Source organism: Gossypium hirsutum, chromosome D04 (assembly GCF_007990345.1).
Source record: "Gossypium hirsutum isolate 1008001.06 chromosome D04, Gossypium_hirsutum_v2.1, whole genome shotgun sequence".
Taxonomy (NCBI): domain Eukaryota; kingdom Viridiplantae; phylum Streptophyta; class Magnoliopsida; order Malvales; family Malvaceae; genus Gossypium; species Gossypium hirsutum.
Genome location: NC_053440.1, coordinates 33,341,572 through 33,366,894, shown reverse-complemented (window position 1 = coordinate 33,366,894; position 25,323 = coordinate 33,341,572). Strand labels below are relative to the sequence as shown.

The following is a 25,323-nucleotide window of genomic DNA, read 5'->3' as shown; positions in this document are numbered from 1 at the left end:
CTGAACGGCAGCGTTTTGAAATCAGATACTTAAAACCTAAAAACCTAAAACCTATCATTTAAAATAAGAAAAACCTAAACTAAAGAAGGGTTCTACGCCGCATCAGAAATCAACAGCCCCCCCATCCGTTTGCGCCGTTCTGCGTACCAGGGGGCCTGCGAAGAGTCTCCGATTCTGACCTACTCTCTGATGACGACGGAGGAGGCCGAAATCCCTCTGCCAAGTACGCTTTCCTCCTCTCTAAATCGCTTTCTCGCTTTAAAGAAACTAATGATTGAACGTAGAAAAGAAAAAAAGAAACCGAAATCGTAACAAGAAAAAACTGGGGAAATCACCTTTTGGAACTTTTTTGATTTCTGTATATCGAAAAAATCTGTGTATTGAATGCGTACCCCCTACAAGAATGAATCCATCGGCCTTTTATATTGCCGTATATTACAAAATGATTTTTCTTCTTTTTTTTCTATTATTTCTTCCGTTTTCTCTGCTAGCTTCTTTTTTTTGTTTTTGTTCCATTTTTGCTGTCGACTTATTGTTTGTTGCAGGTACGGAGAAGTCCAACTGGAGTGTACGGAGGCACGTGGGGGAGGTCGATGCTTGGTATTGGTGCAGCACGCGCGAAGCAGAACCTGGATTGCGGCGCAAAAGGGTTTCGAAAACCCTAGGTGTTTCTGGAATTTTCTTAAAATCGGGCCATAGCATTGGGCCGAGTTGGTTTGCTGGGCTTAGGACTGGGTTTAAAGAGGGTTTTGGGCTAGGTTGATTTGGGCTGATGTAATTGGGCAGTTTTGGCGTTGGGCTTGCTGATAAATTGTAACTTTGGACTGTTTATAGGACTTTGAATTTATATTCATTTTTATTTATGCGGGCCCGGGCAAAATTTGGGCCCTACAATTACATTTCTAAATAGTTTAGTATTTAAATTAGACTATTTTTAAAATCTAAATCTAAATTCTGAAATCATATTTTCCAAACACTATCTTAAAGTAATTATAAACACACACACATATATATATGGAAAAATATTTGGTACACTACCAGTTGAGTTTTTAGACTCCGCAAGCAGTGTTAGGGGGTTGAAAAGTGTTCTATAGGGGTATAGTAAAATATTTTAAAAAAACACAAGACAATTTTTTAAAGCTACTTGTGGAATAAAAAAGTACACTGTCAATGTACCAAATACTAACCCTATATATATGGAAAATTATTTGTTACATTGTCAGTGGAGTTTTTAAAGTCTACAAGTAGGGTTAGAGAGTTGACAAGTGTAGGGTATAGTAAATATTAAACAAATAAATATTTTAAAAAAAGAGACACATGTCAAATTTTTAAAGCTACTTGTGGAATAAAAAAATTACAATGTCAGTGTACCAAATACTAACCATATAAATATACAATATAGATATGTTATAATTGGGGATAGGAGATGAGGTTACTTGGGATTAAACTTAAACTCTCATGCCTAGAACTGACAAAATAGGCCTGAGCCTAAAAGCCCGCCTGTGCCAATCCGAGTCTAAAAAAGCTTGAGCCCAAGAAAATTCGAGCCTTGAAAAGCCCGAGCTTGAGAAAATCTGAGCCGAGAAAAACTCGAGCCCATAGCAAGCCCAAGTCCAAAATCAATCTAGCCCGAGCCTGAAATAAATCTAATCCAAAGCTTGAAAAAGTCCGAATTTATAACTAAACAACCATTATAGACATTAATAATTAATATAATTTTTTGAAATTACTTAAAATAAAATAAAATAAATGATAATTCTTTATTTTTTAAAAATGTATTCATAAACATTGCATATTTATATTAGAATATTGTTAATAGGAAAAGGAATTAATAATATTTGTTATGTTAAATTATAAGTGAAATAAATTTTCAAATATATTAATTTAATATAAAATATTTTTAATACTATAATTATATATATTAATTATTAAGATTAATAATTATTAAAATATATAAAATTAAAATTTAATGATAATATAATAATATATTATATAACTATTACTGAAATCGAAACTAATTACCTAATCTGACCTTAAACCGTTTTACTAAATTATTATATTACTAATACATAAAATAATAAAATAATATATAAATATTACTAAAAATATTAATACATATATACCTATTATTATAATATATATTATCATAAAAGATATAGTATTACATGATATTATAATATTTAATCATTGATGTATATATGTAAACTATTAATATATTATATGATATGATACAACATTATATAATATAATAGGAGGGCTAACTTTCAAATGTACGAAAAGTATAGAGAATTAGATCATATTTCAACTAGTATAATAATAAATAATAATATATGATAATAAGTAATATATAATGTACTATTATTATAATATAGATTATAATAAATTATATAATATTACATGATATTATAATGTTTAATCATTGATACATATATATAAACTATTAATATATTATATACTATATGATATGATATAACATTATTTAATATAGTAGGAGAGCTAACTTTCAAATATATGAAAAATATAGGGATTTATAACATATTTCAACCAATATAATATATAATAATAAACAATAATATATGGTACTAATTAATATATTATATACTACTTTACTATTATAGTATGTGATATAGTATTATATAATGAAATAATATATTTTATAAGTATTATTATATATTATTATATTATAGATTATAATAAAATATATAACATCAATAGTTATGTGGAATTGAGTATATTATTTTTATTAAATTAAAAATTGAATTGTTGTTTAACTTTTACAAATTGTATTTGGGTATTAGGTTTAATTTCTTTTCTTTTTATTTTGGACTTGAAATTTGGGTTATAATTAGTTTATTTTGAGTTTGGGTAATAATGAGTATATTATTTGGATTGGGGCTTAATATAATATATTTAAGTTTTGAAATAAATATTTTAGAATATGAGTATTAGGTTTATAAATTTAATAAGAAAGATAAAAAAAATTCAATTGTCAATATAATATAATAATGAGAAATAAAAGATATTTTCGTTAATTTATATAATATTATAGAATAATAAATTTTACATGAATAAGCTCATTAATTATTTTATATAAAAGAACTTTACTAAATATATATAATTTATGTTTTTTATAAAAAAAAATTTGAATTTCTTTGTTATCATATAAAAGTAAAATGAATTATTACATTCCAAATTAAAATATTTATAACTTATAAAATAAAATTTATTTGAATTCATCAGAGCCTGCTGCCCTACTTGACCCGGGCCTAAATTTAAAAAATTCGAGTTTGAAAGGGCTTAAGCCCAAAAAATATGAGCCCATAACAAATCTAAGCTTAAGAATGCCCAAGGCCAAGATAATCTGAGCCCGAGTGATTCAAACCCGAGAAAATCTAAGTCCGAAGTAAGCCCGACATGAGTTCTAACTATACTTATATTTCACATCTTAATACTTTTGTCACTATGCCAAGAAGAAACATGAAAAAAAAGTATATGGTAGGATAATTGCCAAAAATTCTTAGGTGGGAAAGATTTAATTCAAACTTAGGAAGACAATTCTAACTTTTAATAGAAATTCCTTATTATTTTGGAAAAGTTTATAAAACATTCACGAGAGGACAATAGACCAAAATAGGTTTTTAGCGGCGTTTTTTAGGCCCGCTAAAAGTATTTGCGGCGCTTCAACAAGCGCCACAAAAAACGCCACTATTGACAGCGTCGCTAACATTTGCGGCGTTTTTAGAAATAAACGCCGCTAAAGGTCATGACCTTTAGAGGCGCTTCTCCACAAACGCCGCTATAGACCATGACCTTTAGCGGTGCTTTTTCCACAAACGCCGCTATAGACCATGACCTTTAGCGGCGCTTTTCCCACAATCGCCGCTATAGACCTTGACCTTTAGCAGCGCTTTTCCCACAAACACCGCTATATATACCATGACCTTTAGTGGCGCTTTTCCCAAAAACACCGCTAAAGGCCATGACTTTTAGCGGCACTTTTTTAAAAAACGCCACTAATTTTGGCAGATTTGTAAAAGAAAATTTTCCATATTTTCAGCCCTCCTGTAACAACAAATCAAAAGAAACCAAATCTAAACCAACTGAAAGGCCATGACTTTCGCTAAAGGCCGTGACTTTTAACGGCACTTTTTTAAAAAACGCCACTAATTTTGGCAGATTTGTAAAAGAAATTTTTTCATATTTTCAGCCCTCCTGTAACAACAAATCAAAAGAAACCAAATCTAAACCAACCGAAAGCAATAATCTATATAATATTTAAAATTAAACGAATAATATATAATATAAATATCAATAAATAAAATATAATTCATATTATTCTTACAAAAATGTTAAAACTTAAAATGATAAAAATATTTACACGATAGTCTAAGACAGCGGATGTTGCGACTGCTGAAATATCTTCATCATATTCTGAAGCTGCTGTTGGAGTTCGTTGTACTTTCTGCTCTACTCTGCTTCCCTCGCTACTGCCTCTACTTCCCTCATTGCTGATGCTACTTTAAGCTGCAGCTGGAGTTCTTCATACTTCCTTTGAACCTCAACTTCTCTCACTGGTGCATCTACTTTAAGTTGTAGCTGGAGTTCTTCATATCTTTTTTGAACCTCAGCTTCTCTCGATGCTGGCTCCGCTTTAAGTTGTGTAATTTGCTCAACTGTGGTCGATTGCATCTGAGCCATCTGGTCTCTTAACCTCTGAACTTCAGCTTGAGCCTGACTCCTCGAAAGCATATATTGTTGCGAGCTGGATCCAAAATATTGGGTTGGGTTAAAAAAAGATCCTTGAAATCGAACCCGACCATACCTTTCAAGACCCAAAACTTCAGTAATAATCCGGTTATCAATGTCATCAATATGAACAAAACTATCACTGGAAGCAATCGCTTCGTACTCCACCTTTTTATCCTTTAGTTTTTCCTAATAAATAAATCACATAGTTAGGAACGCAATATATATTAAAAAAACAAATGCAATACAACTTAACAATATTTGCATTACAAGCAATGAATTAAACCATTAGAAAATAAACACTATAAATAATTAAAACAAGTCAAATTGTATTAAGCAAACGTACCACAATTTCTGCAGCTTTAGGAGTCATAAGAGATCCATCTTTCTTCCTATGTGTAATGTCAAAAAGTTGAAGGTGTCCAAATTTTTTATCAGACTATAGTTCCTACAATATAGTAGTAAAAATATTATTTAATAGAAATTAATAAATATTTGACAGTATTAAAAAATTCAAAATACCTCGGCCTCAGCTACACAAGCAGAACTTTTCGACCCAGCTGTGTGAGTGAATTTCTATTTCTGCCTACTACTTTTTCCAACTTGTTCAGGATCCTATGTTATGAAATTATTAGTACGTAAATAGTAAATACTATAAACCAAAATAATTACAAGATTTTTGTAGTAGCACATACCTCTCCTTTCTTCGAAATCCAAAATCTAACCTCCTCTTCCCATTGGTACCTCAACATTCCCGGTGGGACATTTTGTAATTTCTCGTCGAGGGTTGTTTTTGTCTTAAAATAACCTTTCTTTAAAGTACTTTTACGGTCTCTCCATCTTTCTCCCAATGCCTTCTTTACATAAGTATCCGAGACCTCTAGAGCAAACCTCGCCTACAAAAAACACAAGTTAAGAAAGTAAATATAAATGAAACTTAAACCCAAGTATTATAAATGACATTAACGTTTTGTTACCTTAATATTATCAAGAGCTTGATTTTTGTTACTATCAGGCATTTTATGCCATGACTCGTAGTTGATAGGCAACATATTTGCATTTCGTTCTAGAATGCCCAAGTATCCGGCTAAAAGTCAGGCTTTTGATCCAACAGGCTGACCAAAACTATTACTGCATACTTTGACACGCTCGACTGGATCTAACTCATATAAATCCCTAAGTAGCGTACGTCCTCGAACTCTGCGCGTCCCACTACTTTCAGCTGAAAAATGTTATATTATAATATAAGAATTTTAAAAATAAATAAACAATAAGTCAACACGCATGTAAATTAAATGTTAAATTACTTTGAATTTCTGTAGGTTCGTCAGGTGTAATCGAAACATTCGAAGATCCAATAGCAGTCTGTTGTTGATCACTATTTGTTTCTGCCGAGTTTGGAGTATTTTGAGTAATGCTTAGATCTCGCACTTTTCTTCTAGGCATTTTATCTGCAATACACATAAAATAGTTGAAAAGTTAGTAACCAATTACAAAAATATTAGCACATGATGAAAGGAGTGGGAATATATAATAAGACCAAGATTTTCACCAAAAATTACAAGGGTAAGTTGTTCACTTATAAGTATAAATGAGTTATGTAAGTTATGATATGATATATATTTATGTTGTGTACAATGTAATTATGTAAGTTGTGTATTATTAAAGTTATGTATTATGTAAGTTATGTAAAGTTTTAATTAAATTATGTAATTAAGTTGTGTATAATGTAAGTTATATAGGCTGTAAGTTGTGTATAATATTAATTATGTTATGTAAGTTGTGTATAGTGTAAGTTATGTAGGTAATGTATTATGTAAGTTATGTAAGTTATGTATTATGTAAGTTATTTAAGTTATGTAAGTGGTGTATTATGTAAGTTATTATGCAAGTTATTTATGTAAGTGGTGTATTATGTAAGTTATCTAAGTTATGTAGGCTATGTATTATCTAAGTTGTTATATTGTTATGTAAGTTATGCAAGTTTATATATAAGTTTCTACAGAAGTTATGTAAGTTATTATGTAAGTTATGTATTATGTAAGAATAAATAAAAATTTTATTTATGTTATGTATTGTGTAAGTTTATGTGTAAGTTATGATATGATTGATAAATTTGAGTTATGTAAGTCATGATATGATTTATAAGTTTTGAAAAAATATATAAAATTTAAATAAATATATATACATATTAAAAATATATGTTATACAAATTTAAATATATGTTATATATACATATTAATATATGTTATACATTAATAATATAGATTTTAATATTTAAGTTGTAATATTTATGTCCCAAATTGATTACGTTTTTTTCATGAATGATTGCGTGATTTTTTAAAAGTTTTCTCATAATTTTTCAGACTAATAGGTTCTATACCAACCATTTTCACTATGTTAAAAAAATATTTTGGCCTTTCAAAAATAGGATTTTGTGAGCAATAAGACATTATGTTTCAAAAATATTAACTTAAATTTATATATATATTCCAATATGTTATAATTAAATTTTAAAAAGAACTATTATTAAATAATAAAATTTGCATTCACTAAAACAACAATTTGCATTGGATACAACAATTGTTCAATTGGCTAAAACAACAATTTGCATTGGATACAACTTGCATAAATTTATTTAGAAAATGTGAGATACCAACTTCTACAATAAATAGCATATATAAAGTATTATGTACATAAATAAATAAACCAAGTCCACTTGCTTAAAACCATTTCGGGATTTGCATAATACATGTCAAAAGTGCCTAAATGCAATGGGTATATCAGTACCTCGAACAACAACATGATTAACTAAAGATGATTAACTAAAAAACCTTTTATTTGCAACAGAAAATTTACCTTCAGAAAATTCATTCAAAAAATTTCGTTCATTCAATCAAAGTAAGGCTGCTAATTTACAACAGAAGAACGCAAATTTACCTTCCATGCCAAAGAATACAGAAGTTCTACAGCAATGAAACTAGCTCCAACCCAGCAAGCTAGCTAAGCACAGCAATGCGGCCAAAGACCCAGCTTTCTTATCCAAAAGTACATAAAACAAGCATAGGAAAACAGAAAAAGCAGATCCATAATTCAGAACCAAAGCATAATTCAGAACGTAACTGCTAATCAATAACAAATTATTTGATCTCCGTTTCTATTCCATATATATATTGAAAAGATATGTAAGTGAACTGATAATCTAATTTTCATGCGTACGACAATGCAGTCCCATAGTTCCAATCTATGGTTGGAAACCACAAAAAAAAGGAAAGAAAACAAAACAGGTTATCACTTGTCAGCATCTATTATAGTGAGTGATACTAAATAATCTAATTTATCACCAAAACAAAACAAAATGGAATATATGAATAATCTTACTTTTTATAAACTATGGATTTATCACCAAAAGCAATTCCCAATTGCAATATCATTGAACTAAATCTCTTCATGAAATAATCAAAACTAATAGTAGGGGATTACTAAATAATCCAAATCCCAAATGCAAAATCATGACGAAAGGAGTGGGTTTTGGTCGTTTTGGGGGTTTGGATACATCAACTTGAAACCCACCACTTTCAACATATTTAGCGCGAACATAATATTACTTGATAACAGTTTCAAAACGTCAAATACAACACCTGAATTTTCTTTTTCTTTTTATCCAATTCGTCGATCTAACTTTGGGTATCTACCAATCAAGTGAACCAAAACTATTTTTTGGAGTGGAAGCAACCAAAATTATTTCAAATTACTGCAACGGGTATAGATAACTTAGAACCCTAATTTTTCAAAAAATTAAAATTATTGCTAAAATGCTCAAGACCGAAATGGGTATAAATGGATAGAAAATATCTTCTATTTCTAACTTAGTAACCGGTATAAATAATGCATTAAAATTATTTCTAAACATTGCTCAAGACCGAAACCCCAGATGATTTTTGAGAAAAAGAGAAGAACCTTACCGATTTCTCCAACGGTAGAGAAGTGCGACGGTAGACGCCTGTGACGGTCGACGAGTACGACGGTGGACGAGCGACGGCAGAAGGGGAAGATTCGGGTCGTGGAAGTTATGCAGACTAGGGTTCTTGATTCGGGGGAATTTTGGGGAAATTTAGGAGGGGAAAATGAGGTGTTTCGGGTATGGGAAAAATTGGAGGGGAATAAAACGACACCGTATTAATTCAACCAAATTGAAACATTACGGCGTTTTTACAATAGCGCCACTAATGCCCAGACAAAACGACACCGTTTTGCGAAAACTAAGAACAGAACTTTGTGGGCGTTTTCAACATAGCGCCGCTACTTTCCACCTTTAGTGGCATTTTTACCTTAGCACCGCAAAATCCATTAAATTTGCAGCCAAAAGCTACACCGTTTTGTCTATAATATTAAGAATATTTTGCGGCGTTTTTGTTCGAAACGCCGCTAATGTCTAGTTTATAGCGGTGTTTTTTATAAAAACGCCGCTAATAGATTAAATTTTCTATTGAAACGGCGCCGTTTTGGGAAATTTTAATGCATACTTTTGTTTAGGTAATATTTATAAAAATTAGATAAAATTATCAATTTTAGTTTTTTAAGTAATATTTATAAAAATTAGACAAAATTAAAAATTTTAGTGTTTTTATTTCATTTTTATTTTTGTATTTTAATTTTATTTCGTATAATTTGTTCCTCTCCAAAATTAATAATTATACCTAAATTATCCATAGCAATCTATTACTTTTTTTACATATTTATTATTTCTATTTAAGGTAATATTTAAATATATCAAATGGTTTAGATTCAATTTTTTTAAAATATAAAAGCATTAATTAATTGTATAAAATTCCAAATCTCAATTAGTAAACCTTAACCTTAAACCCTAAATTAACTATTGAAATGATATAAATATTTAAGTCTATCTATTATATATATCTCTCTTAAGGCATAATTTAAACCCTAAATTATACATCTTTTACAATTACATAAGAACATATTTAAAATATAAATAAAAAATTAATCTAAACCCAAAACCCTAACCCGACCTTTAAAACCCTAAACCCTAAATCTCTAACTCTTAACCACTAACGTCTAACCTCTAAACCTTAAATCAGGCCAACCCTTAATTAAAACATAATCCCTAATCTATAATCCCTAATTAATCCCCATATATATATAGTACTCCCTAAACCTTAAAATATGAACTCCTAAACCGGCCTTAAATCTTAAATTTATCATATACCCTAAACTAATTAAAAACCCTAAACATTTTTATTATTATCTTTTACAACTACATAATAACATATTTAAAATATAAAGAAAAATAATAATCTAAACCCAAAACCCTAACACGACCCCTAAATTTGTAAACCCCAAATCCCTAACTCTTAACCCCTACGTCTAACCTCTAAACCCCTAAACCCCTAACACCTAAACCTTAAATCCCAACCCTTAAATTTTAAACCATAATCCCTAATCCACAATCCCTATAGCTAAATCCATATATACTACCTAAACCTTAAAATATGAACTCCTAAACTGGCCTTAAATCTTAAATTTATCATATACCCTAAACTAACTAAAAACCCTAAACAATTTTATTATTATGTTAAATTACAATTACATATATAATAACATATTTAAAATATAAATAAAAAACAATCTAATCCCAAAACCCTAACCCGACCCCTAAATTCATAAACCCCAAATCCCTAACTATTAACCCCTAACGTCTAACCCCTAAACCCCTAACCCCTAAACATTAAATCCCAACCCTTAATTAAACCATAATCCCTAATCCATAATCCCTAATTAATCCATATATACTCCCTAAAACCTTAAAATATGAACTCTTAAACTGACCTTAAATCTTTAAATAAAATCATATACCCTAAATTAAAAACCCTAAACTGTAGTGATAATTAATTCAATATTTTAAAATTAATAATATTTCTTTTACGATTATATAAGAAATTTTTTAATATATAAATTAAAAAACAATTAGTAATCATGTACCCAAAAAACTTTAATATTATTTTAAATAATAGTCTTTTAATTTTTCCATGTGTTTTATTTCAAATTATTTCTACGTGTTATTTTTTTCTGCAGATTTTAAATATTCAATTAGAAATATGATCAATTTTAAATAATTAATATAAATAATAAACCAATTAAGGTAAAATGTTTTTTGCGGCGCTTTAACAAAAACGCCGCTAAAACCAAGACCATTAGCGGCGCTTTAAAAAAACATAGGTAAAACCCAGACCATTACCGGCGCTTTTTAAAAAACGCCGGTAAAACCTAGAGCATTAGCGACACTTTTTAAAAAACGCCGCTAAAACCCAGAGCATTAGCGACGCTTTTAAAAAAACGCCGCTAAAACCCAGAGCGTTACCGACACTTTCTCATAAACGCCACTAAAGCCACCGAATGGGCCACCAAACGACGCAGTTGGTTTTGGTTTTTTGCGACGTTTTCTCGAAAAACGCCGCTAATGCTTCTTTTTTGCGATGTTTTCATAAAAACGCCACTATTGCTCTATCTTAGCAGCGATTTCCATTAAGCGCGCTGTTTCTCGATTTTTACCGACATTTTTTGTCCAAACGCCGCTAAAAGTCTATTTTGGTGTAGTAGGAACCCTTATTCTTGGTGAACTTCACCTACTTGATTGACACCCTTTACTTTCCTTTTTTTTTTTTTTTGCCTTCCTCTCCCATTTAGCTTTATGGTGATCAACTAATATAATACTGTGTTTTTATAAATATGACAAGTTTATATATTATTTATATAAATTTGATAAATTAATAATATAAATTATATTAAAACTTTAGTATATTCCTTCTAATTGTCTATTTATTCATGTTGTATTTTATGTTATGTTAAAGAATTATTATTATTATTATTATTGTTTGTAAATAGAGAACGATTCATTTGTCGATTCTTTGAGATTGATGTAAGGACAAATTATTTCTTAATTTAGTATCTTCTTGATTTCCGAGAAAGTAACATCTAATCCGCCAAACGAATTCAAAATCTTGAAATCCAAGAAAATAAAATTCTTCCAAGTCACTCCCTTCTCTACTACCACATCATCCTAAACTTTCGCACCTATATTTTTCCCAGAAAAAGAACTCCTTCATTTTCCTTCCTAAGAAAATAAACACACACCCAAACATACATACATACACAAATTTTCTTATATCTCAGAAACCCTTAGTTGAGTCTTCATTTTTATTTATTTATTCCATACACATATGAAAAAGAAAAACCTGCCATGAATGCTTCAACCAAGCTTGGCATAGCTCTCCTCGTTATCTTCACAACATGCCTTTTCGCTCTTCTCTTAGAGCTGGTTTACGTCCTTCAGCGAAAACGTCAACCATTAATCGTCAGCGGCGGCCCCGGTGTAATCAGCTCTAAGGAACTACTCTACTTCTTCTGCTGCAAAAACAAACCAACCCGTGTGGAACCCTCCTCTGGGGTAGTGTCTACGACGCCAACGGAGGCTGCCACAGCGGTGGATTCGGAGGCAGCCACCATGGAGGAAGAAGAGTACGAGTTGGCAAAGTGGCATGAGGTGTACGGACAATCGAGGGTTTTGTATACAATAAAAGAAGGTGAAAGAGAAGGAGCTGACAGCGTCGAGACATCTAGTGGTCAGAGTGAAACGAAAAGCGAGAAGAGGTTTTGTTTGTCGGGTCGGGTCGAAATGCCCAATGACGTGGCGGTTGTTGTTGATGTGGGGGAAGAGGAAGCGACGCCCTTCTCAACGCCCATCTCTTCGCCTTCTTACTTTACTCCTTCACCTTCTCCTGGTCGTGATGTTGCGATTTCGGTATCGTCACTGGAAAATGATGACATAAGATCGTCGGAGACTGAAAGACCGGAAAGCGGAACTTTCAGTTTAAGCAGCGAAGGCGAGTAAAATTTACTTCGCTTAAATTACATTGAATAGTGATCCAACTATTCAATTTGTTTTATTTTAGCTACTCAATTATTAATTTTTTTAAATTTAATCATTTAATTTTTCAAAATTAAATATTTTAGCCATTCTTTTTATTAGTTGCCAAATGAACCTGATAACAATTTTTTTTAAAAGATTTTTGTACCAAAAATAACTTTCAACTATATATTTCACTTTGTTTTTTCTTTTATTTAGTTGTCAAAATTGGAAATATCAAAATCTGTAATCTCTCTCTAATGCTTAAGGTAGAAATGATAAAGACACAAGAACACTGGAGCCTAGAACTGGTATTGGTACTATCTCTGTAGCAAAGAATAAATTGAGTTGGTGTTATCAACCTAATCATTTTTCTGGGTTTATAAATTTTTTAATTCTGAGCTTCTTTCTGAATTTTATTTAGGGATTATAGACAAACACTATAGCAAAGGAAAATTAGGACTAAATCAAAAGAGATTGAACCAAAACATAACTTTAATTTTTTAGTTTTTCACATATTTTGTTGATGAGAAAAAGTAAATATAAATTAGAAATAGAGTAATTATAAATTACAAAAAAATTAAAAGTAAATATAAAATATTTTAAAGAGTTTTAAAATATATTTTGTAAACAGTGAGTCCTAATTTGTTGAATTTTTTATATTTAGGATCAAATTGATAGAATATGTAAACATGGTGGGCTAAAATTGTTATTAGGCCAATAAAAAGCCCACATTATACTTCCATTACTAAGTTAACAACAAGAGTAACTAAAATATTTAATTTCTAAAAGATGAGTGACTAAATTAAAAATAATAATAATTGGGTGACCAAAATAGAACAAATTGAATGGTTGAGTGACTATTCTTGTACATTACCGTTTACTTTAAATTGTAAAAATCAAATATAAATTTAATCACTAGTGGCTGACAGTAGTGAGAAGGTGACATGTGTTATGCCATATTGACCAATTTAACCGTTAACAATCATTGACGAAAGTAGTGAGATGTTGGCATATGCCATACCACATGGATAAATATGTTTATGTAGGGTTAGTTTGTAATCTAAATTATTAAAAATACTAAAAATACATATCTAGAATAAATATCGACAAATAAATGTTCAAGTTCATTTGAATCTAGATATTTGTATGTTTATATTCATTCCAGATATAGTTCTAAATAACGTGATGTAAACTTTTAGAATATTAATTTTGCCTTAGAAATTTTTTGTAGCTTAGACATTAAAACAAAAACATAAATAATGGAGTCATATGTGGCTATTTTAGGGAAAAATGTCGAACAAAAATATTTTTCAAATTATGCCTTTTTTTAAATTAGGAAAATAGGTCGATTTTGAAGAGAGTGCGTGAAAACACGTCCAGCTGGACGCATTTTCTACACAGTTCGCAAGAAAGCGTGCCTAGCTAGACGTGTTTTCCTTTTAGTATGTAGGAAAACACGGTTTCCCTTTCTCTCTCCTTGGCTGGTTTTTTAAGGTATTTAGGGTTTGGTTAGTTCTAAAGTTTAGAATTTAGATGTTTTAGGGTTTTTAGAATTTTACTACATTTGGTATTTTATGGTTTTTGGGTTTTAAGGGCTTGAGGGTTTATGTTTATTTAGGTTTGAGGGTTTTTATGGGTTTAGGAATTTTTATGGTTTATGGTTTTTACTAGGTTTAGGGGTTTGAGGTAGACACTATGAAAGCTTAATGGTAGATTTGGATTGTTAAAGATATGATAACGCTCGGAGACACATATTTCATATGTAGTGTCAGGATGTGACCATTACCTTAGAAGCTCATCCTATAGAAGTTAGGTTTTGGGGTGACGGTGCTTTATACAGTCACGTGTTGAAGTGTATGTAAAGGTCCCAGGCGACGGCCGTTATGCGACCACGGGTTGGAGTATAACTCAAGGGCTAGCTGATGGTCATTACTAGCCATGACTTCAAGCTTTTTGGATACTCGAACGTGGTGCGTTATAAACACCATACATAATATTGAGGCCATAATCATAGGGAAAAACAAAAGGGCTTTTTGGTGTAATCAACGTAATTTTTTTCTCCATCTCCACCAAAGCCAATATCTTTAACTTTTCTTCTTATCCCGGGCTCGAGTTGGATACAAATAGACTCTCAATGGGAGAGTAGTTGTTTCCACTATCACAACCGACCCCCTGAGAGTCCTCTTACCTTGAACTTAGTCTCGGGTTTTGAATAAGATGGAGGTTAAGGACACCGCCTTTGGTAGATATGAAGAAAAACAATAAGCTAATTATACCGGGGAGCCCCTCAGTTTTTCCTTTTGATTATGCCCTCAAACTTATGTATGGTACTTATAAGGCATCATTTTCGGGTATCCAAAAAGCTTGAACTCATAACTGCATAACAACCATCAACTGGCCTCCAAGTTATACTCCAACTCGTGACCGCATAATGGCTGCCAATTGAGACCTCTATTAGACTTCAACTTGTGATCGTATAAACAACCGTCACCTCGAAACCTAACTTCCATAGGATAGGCTTCTAAGGTAATGGTCCCATCTTGAAACGACATATGAAATTTGTGTGTCTTGAAGCACTATCGCATCACCGACGACTCAAAAATGCCTTAAAACTAGCATATTCTCTACTTGAAATAGAAATAAATATTTCTGACAAAATTTAAACACTGAAGCGAGAAGAAAATTGAGAAAGAGAAATTTTTAAAGGGGAGGGAAAGTAGTCAGGGGAGATGATGGAGTTGTTGGAATGCCGACACCCCTACGGCGCAACAGAAAAATAAAACATCCGGCGATCCCAACCATGGATCCATGTGTAAGGAGCGAATCAGGGTGAAATAAAGGTTTCAAAATTACCGAATCTTTATTCTGAGTAAACAACAACGCCTCGGCAACGAGTAATCTGATCTACTATCGAAACAAGCCGCAATCTATCGTGAATCCGGCCTCTACATAATCCACCCAGTTGACAATGAACGGAAGGAATCCCCAAAACTGTTTTGGAAAAAACTTTGCTTTGACGGCTGTTAGACCCACCAAGCAAAGAAAAAACGGGATTTAATATCTATTTTTAGGGTTTTTAGAAATTAAATAAATATAACAATGTTTTTAAGCCGAAAATTATAATTACATTAATTATAATAATGATTTCGGTAAACTATATATTTATTTGAATTTATATACGAACCAAATTCATGTTCTCATTATGCGTACAACAACCTTCTACATATAATGTATTCGATATTTGATTACCCAATTAAACTAATTCTATAATTAATTTAATTCAAGTGACAACCAAACACAATACCAACTATGTTTTATTCTGTTCATTTCAACTATAGGGTGTGACCCTGTAGGTTCTTTTAATGTTAGCAGTAATACTAGAACGATTCCAATGTTACAAACAATGAGTGGCACCTAGTAATGCATCATTTGTAACAGCCCGATTTTGGGCCAAGTCGGAGCAGTGGTTTCGGGACCACAAATTCGACGAGAAAAATTTATTTTTATTATATTTTTATGGTCTAAAATTTCACGGAATGATTTCGTAAAAAATTCTTTGAAAAATTTCGACGTTTGGGCACTCAATTTAGCCAAAAGGACTAAATTGTAAAAAGTGTAAAAGTTAAGTTCTACATGTTAGAAGTGTCCAATTGTTATGAAATTTTAAATTGGAGGTCCTTAAATGGCAATTAGACCATTGGTTAACTTTTTGGACAAAAATGGACAAGAGATAAGTGAAATAGGATATTTTTAAGTTGGAGGCATTTTGGTAATTTAGTAATTAGAAGAATTAAAAAGGCCAAAATAGCCAAAAATTTGTCCATCTTCTCCATGATGAACGAAAATAGAAAGGGGGAAACCATGGTTAGGGTTTTCAAGCTTCCAAGCTCCATAGTAAGTGATTCTAAGCCCCGTTTTTAATGTTATTTACGTTTTTGAAGTCCCGATAGCTTAATTTAGCTTACTCTAGTAATAATTTAACCTAGGGTTTATATTTTGAAAAATACCCATAGGTAAAATGTGTTTATTTTGATGTTTTATGGTAGAATGTGAAGCTTGAAATTGTGTTAAACAATTTTTGCTAAGCGATTTTCAGTGAAAACAAGTGAAATGACACAATTGGTAAAAATTATTATTGTTCATAAGTGAATGTTAGAGCAAGAATTTGATATTGCTATTGGAGGGAAAAATGTTCAGCATGTTATAAAACATAAGAAAAAGGAATAAAGTTTAATTTCCGAGCCTAGGGGCAAATCATAATTTTGCAAAAGTTTAGGGGCAAAAATGTAATTTTTTTAAGAATGATTTTTGGATCAAATTGATTAATATGAGTGCTAAATAGGTTAAATGTGTTGTTAAAAGTGGTGAAAGGCGAGAAATTGACCTTGAAAATATGATAGTAAGTTTGTATGTAGATAATATATTGTTTTATTAATGCTTAAGCGTTTTATTGTTATATTTAAGAAATGTACTATACGTGGAACAAATATTTGTTGCAAATTATGAATTAAGATTGGTTAGAGAAGAACTGGTAAAATATTGAAAAGTAAAAATTTACCGATTGAACCTCGGAATAGAAAAGATATGAATGATTGTAATTGGGTCACGTGTGGTACGGACAAAGTGCAGGCCACTACATGTACCAGACTGATAGGTCGCGTATGTAGCACGGACTGTGTGCAGGCTACCAATATTCTGTTAAGATACAAGGGTGGCACGGACTTTGTGCAGGCCACCAATTTTCTGTTAAGATACAAGGGTGGCATGGATTGTGTGCAGACCACCAATATTCTGTTAAGACACAAGGGTGGCACGGACTATGTGCAGGCTACCAAAATCTGTTATTACACAAAGGTGGTATGGACTGTGCGGACTGTGTGTAGGCCACCGAGAAATCTATTTTTATTCCGATAAGTTCATCGGGAAAATTGACTAAGTGTATTGAATGATGAATATATATATGTGCATTTGAATTGAAGATTGACTTGAAATTGGAAATGAGAAATTGGATTGCTTTGAATATAGTGATAAATTGAATGGATTGTATATGAATTGAAATGAGCTATTGGAATGAGATGTTATTAATTCAATGGAATTGAGATAGTGAAAAAGTGAAATTATGAAAGAATACATTTTACAATAAAACAGTTTAGACAGCAGTAGTGTGTAACTTTGAAAAATCACCAAAAATGGTATAAATTGAATTAGAGAGTGAATAAGATATGAAATGAAATATTAATGAGTCTATTTTTATATAAAAGAAACATATCAAGCAAAAGAGTTATACATTTTGAGATATTTTAATTTTAGTGAGGCAAGGTCAGATTAATTTTAGAATCCCTTGTTCTGACTTTGGAAAATAATTAAAAATTGTAAAAAAATAACTATGAGTTATAATTTATATTATTAGAATCCTTAATGAGTATATTTTCAAAGGAAACAAACGAAAATATCATTCAAATTTTGTACAATGTGATAATTCATTTTTAGTGAAGAGAGGGTAGAGATGTTGAGCAGTGAAATAGGGGTGACTTTAATGAATAAACTGTACTAATTGGCCTAGCCAAAAATTCTGAAAATTTTATGGTAAGAAGATATGTGAGTCTAGTTACTGGAAAAATTAATGTAACTTAATTTCGAGCTTTGTAGCTCCGGATAAAAATAATTTAGTGACTGTAACTTGACTGGACAACTTATTTGAAGTTGAATGAATAGTGAAACTATATAGAATGTTATTTTTAAGAGTGTTATGTACACTAAGGATGTGGAATGGAGAGGAGGATGAGGAAAAATAAAATATACGAATGATTATTATATAATTGGCTATATGCTCATTTATAATCGATAGACGCCGAATTGAATAGTAAATTCGTATCGGTATTGAATTTATTAATAGCAATTGTTGAAATTTTGAATAATATGTTAGTAATAAAAAAATAAAGTAAATATCAATACTGAATTGTTTGTGACTTGAATGGGAATTATTATTCATATGATTTGAATTAAAAGAATTATTGTGGTATTGAAATGCAAATTGGATTGAGAAATTAATTTGAATTGTGAACATGAAGAGTTATGAATTGAATGGAATTGAAATAAAACATTGAATTGTTAATGCTTGTGAATTAGTCATTTTGGTACATAGATAATGCTAGATGATAATCATGCTTTGTGAAATATCTGTAGTCATAAGGATGATTATAGAGTATCTTGTTATTAGAATCATTTGGTTATGAGATGTTATAAAATTGTGAGATTTAATGGTTGATATGAATTTTAAGGCTAATTTACTAGTCGACTAAAGGAGAAATGAGTTTGTTGATGGTTGCGTATACAAAATTTTGGCATATGCTCGAGATATGTAATGTACTAATATGTAAAATTAATATGAAGAAATTTTTTATTGTTATTAGTGTTGATTTTGGCATAATGTGGATTATTCAAGGTCGAAATAATTTAATGGATAAATTGAGTATATGAATGAGTTTGTATCGAGTCTTATAGGCTCTATTTATTATGAATACAATATTTCGAGGATAGGTTATAAAGAATTATAAAAGCACGTTAATAATATAAAAATTTTTAATTCGGATGAAAATTTGTAACTTGGTTTAATACGTATACAAGTGTATGTGTTTTACTAATGCCTTATACCCTATTCTAGCATCGAATACGGGTAAGGGGTATTACATCATTGCTACCTAAGTCACAAGAAATCATGGTTTGACATAACCTTTTATGATTAACTTTTCATGTAATAATCCTAAGTCCTTTATCTCTGGATTGGACACAAGTCATGGAGTAGCCACACTTGCATAGTCTATTCCATGTTTCTTGATATCTTAAGTAGACTATGATATACAAATAAGTATGACATCTCATATCAGCTTAGTTGAACATGGCCATGCATTTCTAGTCTCACTCAATCAAGTGGCCTAAGATATTACTCCCATTATGTAGGAGGGACTTATCCTATATCAATCAACCACATCCCTCTACACAGATCGTGGTATATCCAACATCAGCCTTTATAGAACAACCAGTTACGGTGTACGTTTGACTGTATCAAAATATATAACTCACGATGTTGGGATTATGATGATCTCAACTCTGAGGATCATATACATATTAATCACTATGAGTAATGTTGTGACAATTACATAATAATCCAAGAAACATACTCATAACGAGTCAGTCCAATATGTTGTTCTCTAACACACATATTCATGCATCGATTTTGACATTCCATATCATTGACAACTCTTTATCATCAATCAACTACATGTTAGTCTTAATGCATTATTGTTGTCCTAGCCAACAATAATACTTGACTAAGGACCTTTTAAGAATAATCATATTATGCTCAGGACATTATTATAAAATAGTTTATTTATACACACAGAAAAGAAACTAAAATAGTAATGGTAACGCTTTATATTAATAAACATGATAAATCAAGTATGTTATTAAAACCATCTCATGATTGATCTTTAGGCATACTCTAACAATCTCCCACTAGCACTAAGACCAATCACTTATATATCTAATACCAAGCGACTTAGTGTGACGATCATGCTTCTGCTGTGTCAGAGGCTTGGTCAGGGGATCAACAATGTTATCATCTATAGGTACTCTGCATATCTTTACATCCCCTCGATCGATAATCTCTTGAATAAGATGGTAGCGCCTAAGTATATGTTTGGATCGCTGGTGAGATCTAGATTCTTTAGCTTGTGCAATGGCTCCATTGTTATCACATCGAAGTTCTATAGCATCTGATATGCTAGGCACAACCCCTAGTTCAGTAATAAACTTCTTGATCCAAACCACTTCGTTTGCTACCTCACTGGCTGCAATATACTCGGCCTTTTGGTTAGAATCGGCTACTATACTTTGCTTTGAACTATTCCTGCTCACAGCACCACCATTAAGGCAAAACACAAAACCTAAATGTGATCGAGAATCGTCCTTGTCAGTTTGGAAGCTGGCATCAGTGTAACCTTTTACACTTAACTCTTCCTCACCTCCATATATTAGGAACGTATCCTCAGTTCTTCTTAAGTACTTAAGGATATTCTTGACTGTGGTCCAGTGACCTTCACCGGGATCTACTTGGTACTTGCTCGTCATACTTAAGGCATATGAGACATCTGAACGGGTACATAACATGGAATACATGATAGATCCAATAGCAGAAGCATATGGAATTTTACTCATGCGTTCTCTCTCTTGTGGAGTTGAAGGACACATTTCCTTCGAGAGTGAAATACCATGTCTCATAGGTAGGAATCCTCTATTAGATTCTTCCATACTGAACCTTTTCAGTACTTTATCTATGTATGTACTTTGGCTTAGACCCAGTAGTCGTCTTGATCTATCTCTATAGATCTTCACTCCTAAGATGTAAGTGGCTTCGCCCAAGTCCTTAATAGAAAAACAACTTCTTAACCAAGTCTTAATAGACTGCAAGGTAGGTATGTCATTTCCTATGATAAGTATGTCATCCACATACAGTACCAAGAATGTTATAGTGCTTCCACTAACTTTCTTGTAAACACATGGCGCATCTTCATTTTTGATAAAACCAAACTCTTTGATTGCATCGTTAAAACGAAGATTCCAACTTCAAGAAGCTTGCTTTAATCCATAAATGGATCTTTGTAGTTTACATACCTTTCTAGCATCCTTTGGATTGACAAAACATTCAGGTTGTGTCATGTACACATCCTTTTCAAGTTTCCCGTTAAGGAAAGCTGTTTTGACGTCCATCTGCCAGATTTCATAGTCATGAAATGTAGCTATAGTGAGTAAGATCCTGATGGATTTAAACATAGCTACAAGAGAAAAGGTTTCATCATAGTCAACACCATAAACTTGGCGAAAACCTTTAGCGACTAATCACCCCTTGTATGTTTGTACATTTCTATCCATGTCTGTTTTCTTTTTGAAAACCCACTTGCACCCTATGGGTTTAACCCCTTCGGGTGGGTCAACCAAAGTCCATACTTGGTTTTCATACATGGAATCCATCTCAGATCTCATAGCCTAAAGCCATTTCTCAGAGTGTGGGCTCGTCACCGCTTCTTGATAAGTCCTAGGCTCATCTTGATCTATAAGAAGAATGTCACCATGCGTTGTAATGAGAAATCCATATCTCTCAGGTGCTTGGCATTCTCTTAAAGATCTACGCAATGGTTGTGTTTCTACAACAGTTACTTGTTCCTCAATTTCTTGTGGAATTTGCTGTTGTTCTACCTTTGGTTCAGTGGTATTTTGTGATTCTCAAATTTCTTCAAGTTCAATTTTTTCCCACTTCCTTTTTTAGAGACAAATTCTCTCTCTAGGAAGACACGAGTCTGAGCAACAAATATTTTTTTCTCAGTGGGATTAAAGAAATAATATCCTTTGGTTTCTTTTGGATACCCCACAAAAACACACTTTTCAGATTTGGGTTCAAGCTTAGTAGACGTCTGACGTTTAACGTAAGCTTCGCAACCCCAAATTTTCATAAAAGACATACTGGGACGTTTCCCAGTCCACATCTCAGCGTCTTTTGAACTGATTTAGATGGAACACGATTTAGTGTGAAAGTAGTTGTCTCAAGTGCATGTCCCTAAAAGGAAGTCGGTAGATCAGTATGACTCATTATAGATCGAACCATGTCTAACAAAGTTTGATTTCTTCTTTCAGAAACTCCATTCCATTAAGGAGTACCAAGAGGAGTAAGTTGTGAGACAATCCCACATTCCTTCAAAAGATCATCAAACTTTAAGCTCAAATATTCTCCACCTTGATCAGATCGAATTGTCTTGATAGTTTTGCCTAGTTGATTTTGCACTTCATTTTTGAATTCCTTGAACTTTTCAAGGGACTCAGACTTATGGCGCATAAGATAGACCATATCTACTAAAATCATCAATGAAAGTAATGAAGTAATGAAATCCACCTCTAGCCTGTGTATTTATTGGCCCACATACATCAAAATGAATTAGGCCTAATAAATCACTAGCTCGTTCACTTTTACCAGTAAAAGAAGATTTAGTCATTTTTCCCAATAAGCAATATTCGCATACTTCAAATTGTTCAAAAACAAATGAATCCAAGAGACCATCTTTATGGAGCTTGTATATGTGTTCCTCACTTATGTGACCCAAACGACAATGCCATAGATAAGTTTGATTTGAGTCATTTATTTTTGATCTTTTAGTATTTATGTTGTAAATGGGATTCATTTGATCTAAAATATAGAGGCCATTAATCAATTGTGCCGAACCATAGAAAACATTATTGAGATAAAAGGAACAACAATTATTCTTAATAATTATCTCAAAACCAATTTTGTCTAAACAAAAAATTGAAATAATGTTTTTAGTCAAACTGGGCACATAATAACAATCCTCTAAACATAAACCAAGTCCACTAGGCAAAGATAAATTATATGTTCCCACAGCTAATGCAGCAACTTTTGCTCCATTTCCAACTTGCAGGTCCACATCTCCTCCAGCCAAAGTCCTACTCCTTTGTAGTCCCTGTACAGAAGTACAAATGTGAGAACCACAACCAGTATCTAATACCCATGAAGTAGTAGTTGATAAATTAATATCAATAACATAAATACCTGAAGCAGACGTTCTGCTTATTTTGGCCTTCTTGACTTCCTCAAGATAGATAGGGCAGTTGCACTTCCAATGTCCAGTCACACTACAATGAAAGCAGTTTCCTTCCTTAGCCACCCCACCTTTAGGTTTCAATACAGCCTTTAATTTTCCAGGCTTGGGCCTACCTTTGCCCTTGGGCATTGTCTGAACTTTGGCCTTTCACTTGCCCTTGTTATTATGGACCATCAGTATGGGCTTGGGTCCAACCTTTTTCATGTTGCCTTTAGCAGTTCGTAACATACTGAGCAACTGTGGTAGAGTTTTGTCAATTTCATTCATATTGAAATTGAGGACAAACTCACTGTAGCTATCTGGCAACGGTTGCAGAATAACATCAGTGGCCAACTCTTGGCTCAATGGAAACCTAAGCTTAGACAGACTTTCAATATAGCCAATCATCTTAAGGACATGAGGTCCTACTGGGCTTCCTTCAGCCAGCTTACACTGGAATAGGGTCTTAGAGATGTCGAACCTCTCTTGCCGTGCTTGCCCCTGATAAAGTTCTTTCAGGTGCTGAATCATTTCATAAGCAACCATGTCCTCATGTTGCTTCTAAAGCTCAGGATTCATAGTGGCGAGCATAAGACATCCAACGTCTACCATGTCATCGAGATGCTTCTTGTAAGCATCTCTATCAGCCCTCGAGGCATTAGCGGGTGGTTCATTAGGAAGCAGTTGTTCAATGACATATAATTTCTGTTCTTGTTTGAGGACAATCCTCAAGTTACGGAACCAGTCAAGAAAATTCAAACCATTCAATTTGTCCTTCTCAAGGACCAATCGTAATGAGAGTGTATTAGTGTTTGCAGCCATAATATATCTGCAACAATAAAATATGCATGTGTAAATTTACCAAGTTTATATCAATCATTAAAAGGACTTTATTAAATGATGTTCCCACTATTTTATTACAAAAATTAATAACCCTCATATATAAGTTTCGGAAAGACTTTTTCGAAAAGTACTTGTAGTGGGTTAAGGATCCATATTTCACCTCCTCTTAAGTCAGCTTTGGCTTTACTCTCAAGATTATGGTTATCTAGGTAAGCAACACTTGCTAATTACATAATATGTAACTCCTAAAGTTTGGTGAACAACTCTTGTTCTAATCATCTTATGATTTATCCAAATTACTTGCCTCTGGGTTTCTAATCCTATTAGAATAACCTAGTTAAGTCATTAACCAATTTTAACCAGCGAATATCACTTGTTTATTCTTCGCGTTTAACCAAGATAAATATTAGTACTTCGCTTTAGTAGAACTTACACAGTATTGATCGAGGCCTTAACGAGGGAAAAATAGGAAGGCTATATTGACTTAATATTTTAATAGAGGGATTTTGTTAAGGTTGTTCCATCTCACCAATTATGGTTTACTTTAGTCCATTTAGCTATTTAATGGATCTCATCAATTAATGTGGTTCATTATTATCAAATTTTAACATATTTAAAATTTGGCATGCTTTAGACATCCATAGCATCTCATACATGAATAAATAAAGCAATAAATAAATGCAATAGTTATAGCCCATAAACTAAGGTGGTGCAACCCAAGCCAATGGGAGAAACGAAAGGAAACCTAAAGGTGTAAGCCGTTTCACAAGCTATCGGTCCACACTAGTTGGCCCATCTTCCTTCTCGTCTTAGCCCACAACAACTCTTGCAAATTACAATATGTAGAAACTCGTTCTACATACGAGGGAGTAAGATGAGAAGAGAAATACAAGAGAATAGTAGTAAGGCACGACACGCAGGCCGTATTTATAAAATTACAACCTTTTATCAAATGGGTCATCGGGCTATAACTAAGCATTTCAAACACCGTGCATGTCAAAAATATCATACATAATTCAACGTTTCGTCAAGGTGAATTATAACATATCCTTTCAAGTTTTATGGCCACCAAGTTTAATTTATTATAAAACATACTTTAAGAAGATGGGGTCTGAGGCAGTCAGAGGAAGCGGGCCGAGCCCCCGCGGTATGGACCAG

The 25,323-nt window shown here is 32.3% G+C and overlaps 1 protein-coding gene and 1 long non-coding RNA gene across 2 annotated transcripts; one reads left to right on the top strand and one right to left on the bottom strand.

Annotated features, from left to right (window-relative positions):
* Positions 1 to 4,878: 4,878 nt before the first annotated feature.
* On the bottom strand, positions 4,879 to 5,587 carry LOC121216062 (uncharacterized). Its single transcript, XR_005912109.1, has 3 exons — positions 5,269 to 5,587; positions 5,093 to 5,194; positions 4,879 to 4,935 (listed from the first exon to the last, which is right to left on the bottom strand). It is a non-coding gene; the product is annotated as an uncharacterized lncRNA (long non-coding RNA).
* Positions 5,588 to 11,798: 6,211 nt separating this feature from the next.
* Positions 11,799 to 13,097, top strand: LOC121216061 (uncharacterized). The gene has a single exon (XM_041091302.1). The coding sequence runs from the start codon at positions 12,005 to 12,007 to the stop codon at positions 12,653 to 12,655; it is 651 nt and encodes a 216-aa protein (XP_040947236.1). The 5' UTR covers positions 11,799 to 12,004; the 3' UTR covers positions 12,656 to 13,097.
* The last annotated feature ends 12,226 nt before the right edge of the window (positions 13,098 to 25,323 follow it).

What these genes read in the sequence shown, in the direction of transcription:
- LOC121216061 (XM_041091302.1), top strand. Translation starts at nt 12,005, where the DNA reads ATGAATGCTTCAACCAAGCTTGGCATAGCTCTCCTCGTTATCTTCACA.